At 41.3% G+C, this 17297-nt stretch overlaps 1 protein-coding gene across 3 annotated transcripts in view; it reads left to right on the plus strand.

Annotated features, from left to right (window-relative positions):
- The first annotated feature begins 744 nt into the window (after nucleotides 1-744).
- CDHR1 (cadherin related family member 1) overlaps nucleotides 745-17297 on the plus strand; it is a 60959-nt gene continuing 44406 nt past the window's right edge. Inside the window, exons 1-6 of one of the 3 annotated variants that reach the window (XM_073353296.2) lie at nucleotides 745-996; nucleotides 1961-2056; nucleotides 10445-10590; nucleotides 11969-12019; nucleotides 13671-13760; nucleotides 14403-14489. In XM_073353296.2, the coding sequence (XP_073209397.2) occupies nucleotides 936-996; nucleotides 1961-2056; nucleotides 10445-10590; nucleotides 11969-12019; nucleotides 13671-13760; nucleotides 14403-14489 (531 nt within the window). In that variant the 5' untranslated portion in view covers nucleotides 745-935. The remainder of the gene's footprint in view (nucleotides 997-1960; nucleotides 2057-10444; nucleotides 10591-11968; nucleotides 12020-13670; nucleotides 13761-14402; nucleotides 14490-17297) is intronic. The other 2 variants (XM_073353295.2, XM_073353294.2) reach the window with 2 other exon arrangements.

Below are 17297 nucleotides of genomic sequence, written 5' to 3' on the forward strand. Positions count from 1 at the left end.
CAAGCTGACAGCTAGAACACTGAAACATCTCCGTTTGGGAACTATTACCATTTGCCAAGTTCCTCTTATGTTTTGTTTATATGCACTTTCCAGTGTGGGTTTTTTCCCCCCCTGAATTTACTGAATAGATAGATATATTTGCGTAGCATGAAATACGCTTTTAACTGTCTGAAACAGAAAACAAAGTGGGGGGGAAAAAACTATTTCATTAATATTGTCTTTGGAGTACTTTTTTAAAAGTTTCAGGATGTTAATTATAAGTTATATAGCAGCTATAAATATGCATCAAAAACTTAACTGAAATCCAAACATTTAAAAAAACAAATCTTTAGGCCATCTCAAGAATAAAAAAACCATCGCTGGCTTCTGTCTATGATATTTTCTGTTGTAATTGATGACTGGCCTCCTTTAAAGTATTGATATTAAAGTATTGCTGGTTACTGTGCCGTGCATTTGTTTTGAGTTCGTACCCCTTTGTTTCTCAATGAAGCCAAAATCTAAAATAAATAAAACCCCCTCTTAGTTCTGGAAAGCAGAGGTGTAAGTTAGAGAATAAGACACATTTTAAAAAATTCAACTTTACCTGGCTTCTATATTCAAGCAGTGAAGAGTGGTTCATTAGGCAACCTGAGCACAGTGCAAACAACCGACCGACCCTGTGAGAGTGATGTTGATTCCTCCCAACCTTGTATCAGAAATGAGTCCCACAGCTCCTTGCAAAGTAATTGGTCTAATTAGGTGGTAGGAAGGAGCTTCTTTAAATTCCTCAGAAATTAAGACGTGTCATCCGCTTAACATCTTAACATCTGTTACTGTCTCTTGCACATTTCACCACCGCACAGGTCTGAAGGAGACTTTGCCTGTCCCTTTAGACGAAAAGAAACAAACCAAAACACCTTTGAAACAGAGAAAAAATTAGCCTTTCCTTCAGTGGGATGAAGCATGTCAGGCATTTCGCCCCATCTTTATTTCTCAATTTGGTGCATGTTTGCCTGGGTGAGTACGGCTTTCTCTTTGTTAATAAACAACTAGGAGGACATGGCATATCCTGCAGTAATCCTTACTGATGGGATAATGTGGTCCTGAAATTGTTTCCTGAGAGACTGATCACTGTGCAGGTTACCCCCTCCTCCTGTTTCCATTTTTGCAATTTCGTTTCAAATGGGCTATTTTGATTTTTAACTATGAGTGATTAGAATGACAACTAATTTGCTTTCTTTTTTTTTCTTTAACTTTGTTGTCTGGCAGCAAGTAAGTAACTATTTAATTATGGCTTATTGCTCATTCAGTAGGTGTAATTTGAAAATATGTTTAGAATATTGATTAGGTTATTACTTAGCCATTGGCCAGGTGTCAGGCATACACACACAGAGTGTATGAGAGCTGTATACATAAATGGTGAAGGGTTGTGAAGGTTACTTTGCAAGACGCAGTTGCTGAATGTTTGAGGCTCTTTAAACATATCCTGTTTAGTTTTTTTTCCCCCTTACTCATATTCTTTAAATGCTGCTGTGCAGTATTTATATGAACTATTGGTAGACCACCACAGAGGAGCAATTTAACATATATACACCTCTACCCCGATATACCACTGTCCTCGGAAGCCAAAAAATCTTACCGCATTATAGGTGAAACCGCATTATATTGAACTTGCTTTGATCCACTGGAGCACGCAGCCCCGCACCCCCGGAGCTCTGCTTTACCGCGATATATCCGAATTCGTGTTATATCGGGTAGCGTTATATCGGGATAGAGGGGTGTGTGCATGTATGTATGTATGTATATATAAATTTAAAAGGTAAAAAGTTCATGAGTGTAATTGGATGTGTTACATGCAAACTCACATTATTTCCCAAAGGGCTCATCATTCTTTGTACAGAGAGAGAGGCAGGATAGGAAATCTAATTTACTGCAGTTTATGAAACGCTTTTCTTTGGGTTCTGCTTTGTTTTAATTGCAGCTCAGGCAAATTATGCCCCCTACTTCTTTGATAATGGAGCCAGCAGCACTAATGGGAACATGGCACTTCTCAGCCTTTCAGAAGACATACCTGTTGGTCAGTATCACTGTACATGTGTTCAAATAAATTCTAAAATTGCTGTCCTTTTTCGCCTGGATCATTGCAAAGGAATGGGAAAGCATACCATTTATTTTGTTACGGTGTCCATTACATATGCCCAAAATGTTCTGTAGCTTTGCCTTTGATGCACTTAAATGTTGTTCTTTTTCTCCACATGGACCTCGCTTCATTTAAAATGACTTGTTTGGATGCAAACTGCATTTTGAAATCATTCTTCTTCTCTCCCACATAATTGGTCACCTGATTCACCCAGAGCATCTGAGCACAAGTGTTGGGAGGCCATAAATGATTTGTGATATTAAGAGACATTCTTGTCTGGCCAGGCAGATGTTTATGGGAAGAGAACAGAGTTGCTGATCATTATTAATGACCGCTTATATTCCTCATAGGAAAGCCCACAGCGCAAACTGTACACTGAAATGAAAGTAAGAGAGAACACACACCAGGTTTTTCTTCAAATAATGGCTATCCTTTTTATGTTTAAAGTAGGAATAGCTGAATATTTACTGTCACAATACTTTTGTGACTTTTTTTTTTACTAACTGGGGGGGAAAAGTCCTTTTTGTATTGAAAATTTTGGAGGTTTTATTTCCCAACCAGCTCTACTTTAAAAATGTTATGGTTTAAAAAAAAAAATAGCACAGCAATGCATCCATATGCAGCACTGGGACTCTGTTTTGTGTTTACTCTTGTCTGGCTGTAGTTACTAACTTTTGAATGAGCCCCATAAAAGATAGGCCCTATCTGTTCTGGTTGGAATTAAAGTGAGTGAGATTTTTAAAAGTGCTCAGCATTGGCCTAATTCTGCTCCCATTGTCATCAGTGGGGCAACACCACGCTTTGGAAAATCTCACCCTAAAGTTTCTTTGACATGTTTTGTAACAGGAGGTGTTTGTCATGGTGTAGGTGGGAAAAGTATCCCCATCCCAGTCTTGTTTGGAGTGCTATGTACTGGTTGCTTCTACTCCAGACACACCTGCATTTCAGTGGTGGTGAAAATATAGCCAGTGGAATTTCACACTAACAGGAAAGGACCTATGCAGCAAAAATGATCCTTCTCTTCCTTTTGGGAATGATGGCGTAGGTTCTCTTCAGTTCCTGCAGCTATAGGACAAAGGGCCACTCCCAGTTGGGGAAGACTACAGCAACAGCAGCCTGGTCTACACTTAAATTTTAGGTTGACATAGTTACATTGCTCAGGTGTGTGAAAAATCCACACCCCTGAGAGATGTAGCCATGCCAACTTAACCCCCAGTGTAGATGCAGGTAGGTCAATGAAACAATGCTTCCATTGACCTAGCTACCACCGTTTGGGGAGGTGATGATCCTACAGTGATGGAAAAACCCTTTCCATCGCTGTAGGCCATGTCTACACTAAGAGGTTATGGCTGCATAGCTATGGTGCCATCGCTGTGCTGCTACAGTCCCCATAGTGTAGATGTGGTCTGAGTCTTCTTTACTCTTTGATGGGTTCTGTGACATGGGGGATCAGAGTTTCTTCTTCAGCTCTTCCCACCAATGGGAGAATGGCAACATCAACCAGAGAAGAGGGGAAGGAATGATAACCCCTTGGAATGCACCATTTAGCACATAGTTTATAGCAGGGGTGGCCAACCTGTGGCTCCGGAGCCACATGCAGCTCTTCAGAAGTTAATATGCGGCTCCTTGTATAGGCGCCGACTCCGGGGTTGGAGCTTCAGGTGCCAACTTTCCAACGTGCCGGGGGGTGCTCACTGCTCAACCCCTGGCTCTGCCACAGACCCTGCCCCCACTCCACCCCTTTCTACTCCCTCCCCTGAGCCTGCTGTGCCCTCACTCCTCCCCCACCCCCAGAGTTTCCTGCACGCTACGAAACAGCTGATTGGGAGGTGCGGGGAAGGAGGGGGAGGCGCTGATCGGTGGAGCTGCCAGTGGGTGGGAGGCTCTGGGGGCTGGGGAGAGGTGCTGCTGATATATTACTGTGGCTCTTTGGAAATGTACATTGGTAAATTCTGGCTCCTGTTCAGGCTCAGGTTGGCTACTGCTGGCTTATAGTGTTAAGTGATGCATTTTCCAATGGAATTAGCTCAGCTGGAGCCTGCCCATGGTGAACCTGAGTTTCACTATAAGCAGGCTGAAGCTGCCGTGCCAGTGGGAATTTGCTCTGACTCCAGCGATCGAAGGCCAGCACCAGTGTACCCACACCAAGCAAACCCCCAGTGCAGTCAGGAAAGTTGTGATTTGCACCAGTGGATACTACCCCTGACATTCAGGTAGATCCCAGCTTTTCTTGTCTACATTTGGGGTTTGTTCTGGGGAAGCTACATCAGTGGCTGACCAGTGACTACTGAAATCAAGGCAAGATCCCAACAGAGACCAAGCCTATAAGAGGACTGAAAATCCATTAGTGTACAATAAAGCAAAATGGGACTCTCGTGCCATTTCAGACTGGGTGAAATTCACCCAGATGCTAAGGGCTCCCTCAAAAATAATCAAATCACTTAAACCCCAGGCAGAAGCTGCAAGTTGGTAGGAGGTTAGGGGAAAGAGAGAGGGAGCTGTTTTTTTGGCTTAGATCTCAGGTGGTCTCAGAGTCCCAGCTAGAAGTGCCTCTCTGATAGGCAACTAGCTAGGCTCAGAAATTTAAGATGATGCGGGCAGCTCTCATAAGAGGAGACATAGGATTGCTGTCCAGAAGCCAGGAGATGGTGGCCCTGCCATTTAGGTGCTTCTCCGAGCCTCTTTGGTCTGAGATTTCCTTATCTGAGTGGGCTAGAAGTAGTGTGAAAATACCTTTTCTGGCAGTACTTTGGTATGTTCCTTTCCAGTCTTGCTTAGAACTTGGATGTGCCATGAAGAAAAATGAGAAAATAAAATCAAAGTAAAACAAATTTACCTGCAGGCCAATTCAATGCATGCTTCTGTTACTAATTTAACAGATAGTCTAGATGTGTAATGGGTTGAAAAAACTCAGAGTAATTTCAATGGTTCACTGTCAAACAGGAAGGAAATATCTAGTGAGGTCCCACAGGGGACTGTCCTAGGTCCAGAGCTATTCAATATTTCCATCAACTTAAATGTTGGAGTTGAGAGTATGATTAAATATTTTATGGATGACACCAAGCTGGAAGGAGTTGCAAGCACTTTGGAGGACAGGATTAGAGTTCAAATGACCTTGAAAAATTGGAGAATTGGGCTGAAATCAATTAGATGAAATTCAGTAAAGACACGGTCAAAGTACTTCCCTTAGGAAGGAAACATCAAATGCACAACGACAAAATGGGGGATAATGGGCAAGGTGGTAGTCCTGCAGACAAACATCTGGGGTGATAGTGGATCTCAGGCTGAATGTGAGTCAACAGTGTGATGCAGTTGTGAAAAAGGCAAACATCATTCTGGGGTGTATTAAGAGTCAGACACGGGAGGTAATGCTCCCATCTCTTGGCACTGGTAAGACCTCAGCTGAGTACTGTGTCCAGTTTGGGGTACCACACCTTAAGAAAGATGTGGAGAGACCAGAGGAAAACTACAAAAAAGGTAAAAGGTTTAGAAACTCCGACCTATGATGAAAGGTTGAAAGAACTGGGCATGTGAAGTTTAGAGAGGATAAGGCTGAGGGGGGACCTGATAACAATCTTCAAATATGTAAAAGATTGTTATGAAGAGGACGGTGATCAATTGTTCTCCATGTCCACTGAGGCTAGGACAAGAAGTAATTGGTTTAGTTTGCAGGAAGGGAGATTTAGGTTGGATATTAGGAAAAACCTTCTAACTGTACTGATACTATAAGCACCTGAACAAGTTACCAAAGGAGGTTGTGGAATCCCCATCACTGGAGGTTTTTAAGAATAGGTTGGACACCTGTCGGGGATGGTCTAGGTATACTTGGTCCTGCCTCAGCACATGGGGGCTGCACGAGAAGAACTCTTGATGTCCCTTTCAGCCCTACATTTCTATGATTTTATTATTCTAAGGCTCCCCCACATGAAGGATCCATGTGGGGCAGCTGCTTCAGTGCTAATGTGCTGTTTGAGCGCTGCCTATGTGCTGAGTGCTACACTAAGCAAAGATTTCTGCCCTCACCGAGGTTGCGGCCAAAGGGCCAGATTGTGGCTTTATTAGTTACTCTTGTATTTTCCCCTGTCCCTGTATGAATAATACTCTATTTGCTTCTGTTTATGACAGGAGGGGGCTGTTTGCTTGAACCCACAGATAGGATTATGGTTGGATTTTTAATTTATTTCTTTTTCAGCAAGTGGAGTCAGCGTGTCTAGGATAGATTTTTAATTGGCATTAACAGTGTGCTGGGAAGTGTTCCCAGGGTGTTAATGATATGGAGAGCTTGTGCATTCATATGTAACTCATCCAATATTAGGAGCTGAGACTGAACTGGAAGAGAAATTGCAATCAAACAATTCAATTTCAGTGGCACATTAACTACCCAGTAGTCACATAAACAAGTGTATCAGTTATACCCAAAAAACCAGCTCAGGAAACAGTGGGGCATAAAGATCAATCAACCCCATTGTTTCCTATTGGGAGACCTCAGCAATCGCAAACTTGACATGAATGTCAATGTTTCGTATTACCTTCAGCAGTAGAAATTTCCTGCTGCCCTTATAAGAAAGTCCCTAAAAACTGCAGCAGGTAAAATTCTTCAATTACCATAAGAGATTTTGATATGATTAGTGCATAGGTTTGCAAAGAAGATGCCAGATTGTATGGCTAATATTTGATTTACAGTGGTGTTCCCTCCATGCAGATCCTCTTCCCTCTGCGCCCCCCCCCCCCCCACTTCCCGCCCACAAAGGATGAAAACTGTGCAAAGGATGAAAACCTTACTGGGTTTTTGTTCACTCAGTTTCCATCCTGCAGATACTTCGGTGGGAAGGGATGGATTTGCACAAGTTCAGGTTGAAATACATTCTCACACACTTGCATAAAAGTCTTCTTTTGTAGCCCTTATGCTGCATTGTCTACTGGATGGTCATGTGTTTCTTGGGAGTGATATTATTATTGTTATTTATTTGTATTGGGGCAGTTCCTAGGAGTCCCGATGATGGAACAGGGCCCCATTGTGTTAGGTGCTATACAAACACAATAAAAAGGACATCCCTGCCTGAAAGAGTAGTTTGTGTATGAGACTGGAAGCCAGGATTTCTAGGTTGCCAGTGGGTTGCTGTGAGATCTTGGGCCTCTTTAACTCAGTTTCCCCATCTGTACAATGGGTATATTATTTGCTGCACAGTGGTATTGTTGGGCTTAATTAAAGTTATTTGATTTCCATAGATGAAAGGTATCCTGTATTGCAAATGTCAAGTGCTATTTTTATCACTAATGTTCATGGCATCTGAAACTCCCAGTATAGCTTTTTAAACAGATAATACAACTGGAACAGCTGCCACAGACAGACAAATGTGCTAGAAACTCACAGCAGGATGTCTCAGAGAGGCAGAAGAAATCAGCTGGAAGGCAGAAAAACAGTTTCGCATTTGGAGAGGAAATAGACAGCACAGAGATATATCAGGTTGAAGAGACCAAGAGAGTGAGAAATATAACAGTGAGGCAATTAAAAAGTGGAAAGTTATAATGACATGAAAAAAGAGTGAGAAAAAGACTGCATTGACACTGAAGTCAATGGAGTTAATCCAGATATATGCCTGTAGAAATGAGAGCAGAATCTATCCTGAAACGTGTTTAACATCAAGACAAAGATTTTCAAAAACCGGAACATTTGAAATCAATGGGAGCTGCTGGATGTTCATCTCTTTTGCAAATCAGCTCCCTTATACAGTCAGGACGTAGACACCTCACTGTAACACCCCATTTTTTGAGAAAAATCTCAGACCAAGGTTTTTCTTTTTCCCCCTTTATTTTATTTTGCAGTAAAGCAAAAATAACTCCTTGACTCTTCTGTGCCTTTTCCTAGTTACTTGGTGAATCACAAAGTTATATTTATAATTTTCCTGGGAATTTTTAAATGGAAAAGCCCCAGGAAAACATTTGGTTTGCAATTTTGTGCGCCTGTTTTCCAAACTCTACATACTCCCTGGGGATGAGTTAAGCTGAATCTTGGCAGTGTGTATTACCAGCATTCCTCTGGTCCCTCTGTTACTCTTTGCAAAATTTAAACTTTTAATTTAAGAAAACACCACTTTTTTAGCACTTCCAATAGCAGAGATTGCCATACAAATGAGACCTGATGCAGTGTAGTCTGACTGAATCTTCCACTAGCCTCTCAAAATAATCCCTCTATCCTTGCGGCTAACCAAATGTGCTGAGTGTCAGCATCAGATGCCATGTTGCCTGATGTTCCACAGCCCTTTAGCCTTTTGCTCCATTGTGTTGTGCCTGTGATAGGTTTAATTTCTGTATCTGAAGAGTGAGCAAGTGATCTTTGAAAAGCTTTTATTACAAAACCCGAGAAAATACAACAAAACATTTATGGTGCATAGTTGCTACTGACAGCATCACAATCCACAGCACATCAACTGTAGTTAAGGAGCTAGTAACCTGCAGCAGCATTGTCTGTCTCTGCTGCTAAAATAACCACGTGTGCTCGAGTGCAGATATCAAAAAGATATTGGACCTCTGCGTGATCTTAAGCTGCTTTATAACTTAGGGTGAAAATCTTGCAAAACTCAGTGTTTCTGAATGGTTTTAACCAGGAACCAGGCAAAACTTGGTGGTTTCATCTGACAATACACACTAACCTTGTGTGAATCCTTAAATCTGGAGCCCACCTCTGCCACGTTTATTTTTAGGAGAGTACAGTTCACCTCTTGGGCTGTGCTTAGATCATTCATGCTGCCACTGACAGAGCCAGGAAAAAAAATCTTCCTTCTAATCACCTTGCCAAAGAACTTCCTCAGCCACGATCCTTCCTTTAGGAGAAGGAGCTATGACTTTTTGTGGGCTGTCTGTTGTATAAGCAAATTTCACTGTTTACCCAGCCGGTAGAGTTACTCAGTTACAATACTTTTGCCACAATATAAAACATATGTTTCCATAAGCGTGGTTTTATGTACTGAAGCCTCAGAATTTCAAGGGAGAAAAGTTCTGAGCATAATTTTCAGAGTTGTTTGCCGGGTTTTTTTATGTGGTTCTGACTTGAAAGAATGATCTTCCCAGTGCATTGGACTGGACCACAGGACTCCTGAGTTTTACTTCTGTCTCTGGCACTAACTTGTCGTATGATCTCGGGCAACTCACATAACATGTTTGTGCCTCGGTTTACCCACCTGGAAAATGGGGATAACACCACCTGCCAGGCCCAGTTAATTGACATTTGAAAAGTATTTTAAGATCCTTGCATGAAGGGAGTGCTATATAAATTCAAAGTAGGATAATGGACTTTCAAGGATGTTGCCCAGTAAATGCCCCACAATGTTTTGAAAATGCAGCCCCTCAGGAAATGTCACTATTGATAAAAGGAGTCACTTCACCACACAAGTTGGCACCGTCTTCTCAAGTATTTAAAAATAGAAATAATATCTCTTTTGACCATCTTGTAGGCGAATTAGACTGATTAGTTTATAGGATTTATTCGTTTGTGTGCGAGTAAGTGGGTGGGTGGGTGCGTTGTGTGAAGAATTTAAATGAAGGGAAAGCTAAGTGGAAGAGAGGACGCTGACGTTTATTTAGTTCTGAGACTGGGTAAGACTGGTCATTATGATATCTCTGTCAGGGGAGAGTTCCATAGTCCAGGTCCAGCTCTTGTGGAAGTTGTCTTCAGCATTCACAGAGCTCCCCATACTGACTGACAGTTCCATTGTTCCAATGAGGCATAGCTGTCCTGTGAGGATGGGCAGCAGTCTTCCTGTCAGCTGCAGATGGAAGTGGGCATTTTAATGCTCCCATGGCTGGCTGGGCATCGAATAGCACTGAGGACCCCAATGGTGTGGACCAGCTTAACAATCTGAGGACAGTTACCCTCAATAATGGGGAATATTACAGAGGATACAAATTATTCAGAGCTCTTACTTCTTCCTACCAGCATCACCACAGCCTTGTTTGGGTTCCGGGTTAGTCAGCTACTCTTCTTCCAAATGAACAATACGAGGGGAGAGGATTGAACTTTGTGGTATTCTGCAGCTGAGGGGTCTGGAAGGGGAGGACCAGTTACCCGCACTGATTATCCGGGTTTAACCAATAGGCAGAAAATTATGAATTATAACTATTGAACTGTATACGTATGATGTGGGTTTGTTTCTGACCTTAAACTCTGAGACTCTAGGAATACATTCCTAGAAATCGGAGCTGGTTCACAAAACTTCACTAACCATAAAAAGGAGCTAAATGCATAAGAAATAGTTCATTGAAAACATACCCTCGTTGAAGTTACCATTGGGAAGTCTTGTGGAATGACTAAATCTATTTTTTCAGGTACACATGTGTACACTCTAAATGGAACCGACCCAGAAGGAGATCCTGTGACCTACGGAATGACTTATGAAGCTGGGTCAAGAAGTTACTTTGCCATTGACACAAACTTTGGAAATGTCACCTTGATTGAGGCCCTTGATAGAGAGGTAAAGCATAATGAAATGGTACCCATCTGCATGTTTCTATAATGGATTCAAGTTCTTAATTTGATTAATAGTTTTAAGGGAGAGTGTCAGTTCATACCCTAGTGTAAATGGTAACTTGAAATCTTTCAGTCATGATTTGAGGACTTGAGTTACTCAGTCAGAGGTTATGGGTCTGTTACAGGCAAGGGTGGGTGAGGTTCTGTGGCCCGCAATGTGCGGAAGGTCAGACTAGATGATCACGATGGTCCCTTCTGGCCATAAAGTCTGAGTCTGTTTGGCTTCCAAATCATGTAAACTTATTCTGCAGTTTAATTCTATCCATATTAACATAATACAGTATATTATTGCACTTGTCACCTCCTTTTCCACTGCTTCTACTACAGAATCTTGGAGTACCCAACTGTTAAACTCTTGCCAAATAGAAAATTCAGTATTTATTACTACTCTGTTTTCTGTCTAGTTCCTGATGCAGCTAAGGTTCTCTAATCCTTGGAAATGGAGTCTGAATTTCTTTAGGATTCTCCCAGATGTAGGATGAGTCAGGTTCTCTGTAATTACTTTTCAAGGACAGATTGATTATGTACCAAAGATGAATATTGCTCTGCATATATGCTCTTTCCCACATACACACAAGCATGTTTTCCTAGGTGTCGGATCCCCAATTAAGTGCTAGACTGCTGCTGTTGAATTTCCTTAAATGTTTCGTTTGGGACTGATTACAAATAATAGAAATAAAAGTCACTAAAATGGGTTAAGAAACATGTATCCAGCTAAATGAAAGCCCTTCCTTTCAGCTCAGATAGTCCCACCAAACACGGCATATTAGGCAACCTTGTTTCAAGATCAGATGCTCTAAACTCCTGATTTGACCTGTTTTGGGGGGAAATCCTTTTCAGGTGAGACTGCCCAATATTTATGAAATCCCTTAAACTACTGTACATCAGGTGAGCAGAAGTTTCACACAATACCTTTTTAGTTAGCATTTTCTTGAAAAATGCAAAGGTTGGCTTCCAGCAGCTCACACATAGGAATTGCTAGATCAAATTGCATGGTCCATAGAGTCCAGCATCCTGTCTTCAACAATGACCAACATTGGATGCCTTAGAGGGAAATGCAAGAAATCCCACAAAATGCCAATGTGGGCTAATTTCCTCCACCTCCCACCCCGCCCCCATGGAAGACTCATCCTAATCACAAATAGTTAGAGATCGGTTTATGCCCCAAAACATGAGGCTTTATTTCCTTTCCAATACTCTTTCTGTTAGTGTTAACTGTTAGACTCTGGGTATTCTTGCAATCCATTTTAATACGCAAACCCTCCTTGAATAATCTTGCTAAATACTGAACCTCTGTTTAAATGAATTGTCTTTGTTTGCAGAAAGAAGATGAGATTGAAGTTATAGTCAGTATTTCAGATGGCCTGAGTACAGTGAGTATTCACATGTGCCAAAGCTTGTCAAACTCACCTTTTCTGCATTAGCCACCTTTCAGACAGCATCTTGTTATATAAGAAAACATGGTCCAATGAGGGTCTTATGCTACTTATGCACTTTGATGAAATCACAGTAACTCAGACCTAAGTCCAACTCCTTGCAGTCATTTCAAACTGATTTTGGATTCTGTGGTCCAAGGCAAAAGTCTGACTCAAAGTAGGCTGTAAAACCATAGTGGCTTTTCATACAAGGTGTCACCTTAGGCTGAGACCACAGTGGGTCTCAAGCCCAAAGAAGAGTAGGGCCTGGTCAATTTTTGGAGACCTATAATGAAAAATTCAGTGTTGCAGGAATTAGTGTTGGAGAGTCCGTAGCTGGCATTCCTCCCTCTGAGTCACTGCTGAACTTACATGGCATGGCATTGCACTAAGAAGCTCCGTGTTGCTTGGGGTGCTGTTTTTGTTTCTTTGTTTTGTTTGTTTTCTTTTTTGTTGAAGCTCTGATCATTTCTGATTATTAAGGCCCTGATGTCATTTTCACAAGAGTAATTGAAGTGACTGCACCAATATCCTGACCTAATTCCACTATGAGACCCATACGTTTCCCTGTTGTTTTTATTTGCTTTAAAGATAGGAAGGATGGTTTTATTATTAAAGCACAGGACTGGTGGTCAGAAAACTTGGCTTTTATTTCTGGAGGTGCCACAAAACTATCCATAGGAACTTGGACAAGTCAAATAGGCCCAGATCTTCAGAGGTATTTCAGCACCTAACTCCCATTGATTTCAATGGAAGTTAGGCACCAACATAACTTTGAGGATCTGGGCCTTAATCTCTGTTTTCATTTTCTCATCTGTAAAACTGGAATAATGATACTCTGCAATGCTTCCTTACTCAGAGAAGTATAGTGAGAATAAATGTTTAGGAGGCTCAGCTATAATGAGCAGTGCCATAGGAATCTCCTTAAATAAAAGTATCTGGATGAAGTATACATCTTTACTTCACAAAAAATGGTGCAGGTTTGCTAGGAATTGATGTTAGCTACTGCATTCCATCCCAGAAGGGGCTCCTTTATATTGGATGTCAGAGTGATCTCTCTAGGTATAAATGGGGCCAGATTTTCAAAGTTGGCTGCATGCATTTGCACACACCCAATTAATGCACACTAACACCAGTGGCATCAAATGAGGTATCTGTGCACATCATAGCCAGCTAGGCACCTAGGTAGCCTTGCCTATGCACAGATATCTCATTTGTGTGCATGCATCAGGTACGTTTGAAGCTCTTGAAGAGTCTAGTAAGTGTGAAACTAATTTTGAAAATCAGCCCCATAATCTGTTGTTCAGAGAGTGCCCTGAGACTTTTGAAAGTCATTATATACATCAATAAATAATAATCTCAGGGAAAGCTTTACACTGCTTTTCTTTTTTTTTCTTTTTTGGCGGGGCGGGAGAATTCTTTAAGAAGCCCGTGATGTTCCCCCTTCCCATTTTCCTACTGAATGATGGTAGTTTGAGGACATTCCATAAAAAAGCAGTTTTTCACTGCTATTGAACTCCTTAGCCAGTCGGGATCATAGTATGCAAATGAACAAGTGTATGGTGTAATTTAGTTTATTTCAATAAGTGTTCATCATATTCCACTCCAGGTTGCTGAAAAAGTCCGAATCCTTGTTACAGATGCTAATGACGAGAGTCCAGAGTTTATCAACACACCTTACATAGTCCAAGTCCCAGAGGTTGGTTGAGGTTTTTTTCAATGCTACAAGTACGTTTGAACGGGGAGCAGGGAAAAGGAGTGAATGTGTTTTCTGTAACATACCATCACTAATGTGATTAGCTCAGTGTTTAGCTGGTTAGGTTTTGAGTATCACTAAAGCGTACAGTTAATGAGGAAGTCATGCTGTGGGAAACCTGTGATGTTTATTTGCACAATATTTTCCACAGGAAGCCTGCTGCTCCTCCTCCCATTGAAGTCAATGAGGATTTTACCACTGACTTCAATGGGAGACATCATTTCTCTGTCTCCTTGACCCCTAAACAGACATTTCTCTCCTCCTGTTTCTGCTCCAGACTTTCCCTTATTTTTAATATATTTTCTTCCTCTTTCATCCCATGATTTCCCTCACTTTCATCCCTACTCATACATGTGCCCATTCACTCTCCATCCCATTCTGGGTTTCATTCTCCCCTCCCTTTCAGTTGCTTTTCCTTCTACTTTCTGAATCCCCCATTCCCACCTGCTTTTCTTTTTTTGGTTTCTCATTCCTTTGCTGCTTTCCAGCTCTCTATCATTCATTCCTCATTTCTTGCCTCTCTCATCTTTTACCTCCCATTACTCTGCCAGTCCCCCTGATTCTAGTAACTGTTTTGATTCACAGAACACTCCCTCAGGGAGCAGTATCTTTAAGATCGAGGCAGCGGACAAAGACACGGGTTCTGGGGGAAGTATCACCTACTTCTTGCAGGTATGGGCATCACATGTATGTTTAAAAATAGTCTCATTTACTGAGGTGTTCAGGCCCCAGGAGGATAAAAACAAGGCCATGTTGCTTGTTAGAAGTGTCACCGTAGCAGTAGGAGTGATCCCAGACAATGCATGAGATAAATAGATTCTAAATTAATATGCACCTCCTAGGAAAAGGCTGGAGCTGGTTGACTGTGGACTGGGAACTGTTAGCATTCAGCTTCACTTCAGGATTCAGTCATCTTCAGCCCTCCTCCTGCCTTCTCTGATCCCTCCTCAGCCTTTCTCAGCAGCTTCTAGCCACACGTGGTTCTCCGCAGTGCTTCAGCTACAACATTCCTTCTGCTTCTCAGTGAAGTCAGTGTTGTCTCTCCTGGCTACCTCTTAGGCGTGGTCTACACACACATTGTATAGCAGTATAGTTAGTTGGTTTTAGGGGAGTGTGTTTTTTGTTTGTTTGTTTTGTTTTTATTGTAGTAGTTCTACTGGTACAACCTCTAGTGTAGATGCAGTTAGATCAGAAAGAGGTGCCTTAGACCCGCATAGATTATTTCCCTTCCTGTATGGGAATAAGTTATACCAGTATAAGTACGTGCACACCAATAGAACTGCGTGCACAGTAGGGGGGAGGTACTGCTTTAACTATGCCAGGATAACTAATGCAGTGCAACTTTTATACTAAGTAAGTCTTTAGTGTGGGAGGAGGAAACAACACTGCTGAATTGTCAGGTGAGTCAGAAAACCTCTGTTGCACTCCTGTTAACTCTGGATAAGAGTCAGACAGCTGAGAAAGTCAGCAGAGAAAGAGCTCTCATATGACTGGGTCTGCATTGCGATCTGATGGTGCAGTAGGGTTCATCTGCCAAAAAACTAATACATACAGCTAAATATTTTTCTATTACCTCCATCGTATATATTCACACGTCCTTTCACTTTTGCTGCCCTCCTCCTGCTCATACGTACAACACTGATTAACTTATGCAGTGTTTTAAGGGTCTAACAGAACATCTGTCTCCTGCCACATCATTGGCATTCCCATGTTTCCTACGTCCTTTTCTCTTCCCCACTTATTCTCTTTCTTATTTATAGGGAGCCTAGGCAAGTAGCTACTATCACTTTTGCACTATCTCAATGAAGAGAAGTACAAACAAGGGCACTGCCTTGGGTGAACTAATAACAGATATGTAATAGGCATGTTTGAAAGAGTTGACCGCATTCCCTCGTCAAGACAATCCTGTAAAGAAAGTAGCTACAACCTGAGCTACTGTTGCTAAAAGCTTAAGCCTGCAGCTGAATAATTTTGATTCTCCCCAGTAAGAGGAAGTGGTACACATAGACTAACTCATTCATTACACTATTTACTTAGACAAAAGTGAGAGCAGGAATCAATGTCTACTTGAGAAAATGCAAATATTTATGTAGGAATAAAGCTAATCGTCTTAACATGAGATAACTGAAAGAAAAAACATCCTGAACCAAGTACTGTAATCAGCCAAAAAAGACACAAAAACCAAACACAATGATCTTACTGCAAAGGAAATCGAACTCTCGTTTTAAATGCCACTTACAAATCCACTCTGCAATTCTGACAAGTCCCTCAGATCAGGTCACTATGTGAAAACCCATTTCTCTCACAGAAATTGAGTGTCTTACTTTTTTTTCATGGTCATTTTTGTTCTGTGTTTTGCCACTCTATTCCACTTTTGAGATGCTAATGACCCTCATTTTCTCCTTATCAAGAGATAGAGCTAGCAGACAATATGTTGCATTGTTTAATGTCACCTGTAGTCAGTCACTGAAGAGGCACATTATTTACAGAGCATTGTTATAATACCATGACAGTTTTCACTGGCTGTGCTTTTGTTTGACAGCACATTTCTATCTGCCCTATCCCCTTGTTAGGAGTTGCTCATTAACTCCTAAAACTTTCACCTTTGTGACAGAAATGTTCTAGATTTGTGCTCTTCCTGAAGGCAAATTTTTTTTAAAGTTTGAGGAAAAATTGGTTTAGTCATGTTTGAATATGAGGACACTGAACAAATGTATTTTCCCATTATAAAAAAAATGATTGCAAACTTTTTGTGAACAGTGCTACATGCAGCCAGGTTAGATGAATGTAGAAAATTGAAATTTGGTACAAACATAGCCTTACCGTTAAGAGAAGCCTTTGAGTCCCCTGTTGAAATTTGCTTTTGATATGGCCAAGTTATGATCCTTTGAAAAATCTCATATGAAATTCATTTTGCATAGGGTTTTTCACTAAGCTCACAAAATGTGCAGCGAAGAAAGCCATGCCAAACATGTATATATGACTAACGTATCAGTCTAGCAAAAAGTCCATTTAAAGTGTGCATTGATTGAAGCAAAAGGCTCCACAAGAGCTATTGGTTCACTCCCTGAGAGCTCCCACGTATCACATAAAAGGGGCATGCTCTCTCTCACGTGTTGGCTTCTTACAATATATGGGATAGAACATTCCAGTAGGGGTGTCTACTCAAATAGGTCAAGATTTTAAAAAACAACCAGTGAATTTGGGTGCTTCAATATTTGGTGCCCACCATGAGACACCTTAAAAAGATGGGTCATTACACAAAGTAAAACTATTTCCCCATGCTTATTTTCCCCCTACTGTTACTCACACCTTCTTGTCAACTGTTGGAAATGGGCCATCCTGATTATTGCTACAAAAGGTTTTTTTTTCTCCTGCTGATAATAGCTCATCATAACTGATCACTCTCGTTATGGTGGGTATGGCAACACCCATTTTTTCATGTTCTCTGTGTGTGTATATATATATATATATATATAT

Source organism: Lepidochelys kempii, chromosome 7 (assembly GCF_965140285.1).
Source record: "Lepidochelys kempii isolate rLepKem1 chromosome 7, rLepKem1.hap1, whole genome shotgun sequence".
Classification (NCBI taxonomy): Eukaryota; Metazoa; Chordata; order Testudines; family Cheloniidae; genus Lepidochelys; species Lepidochelys kempii.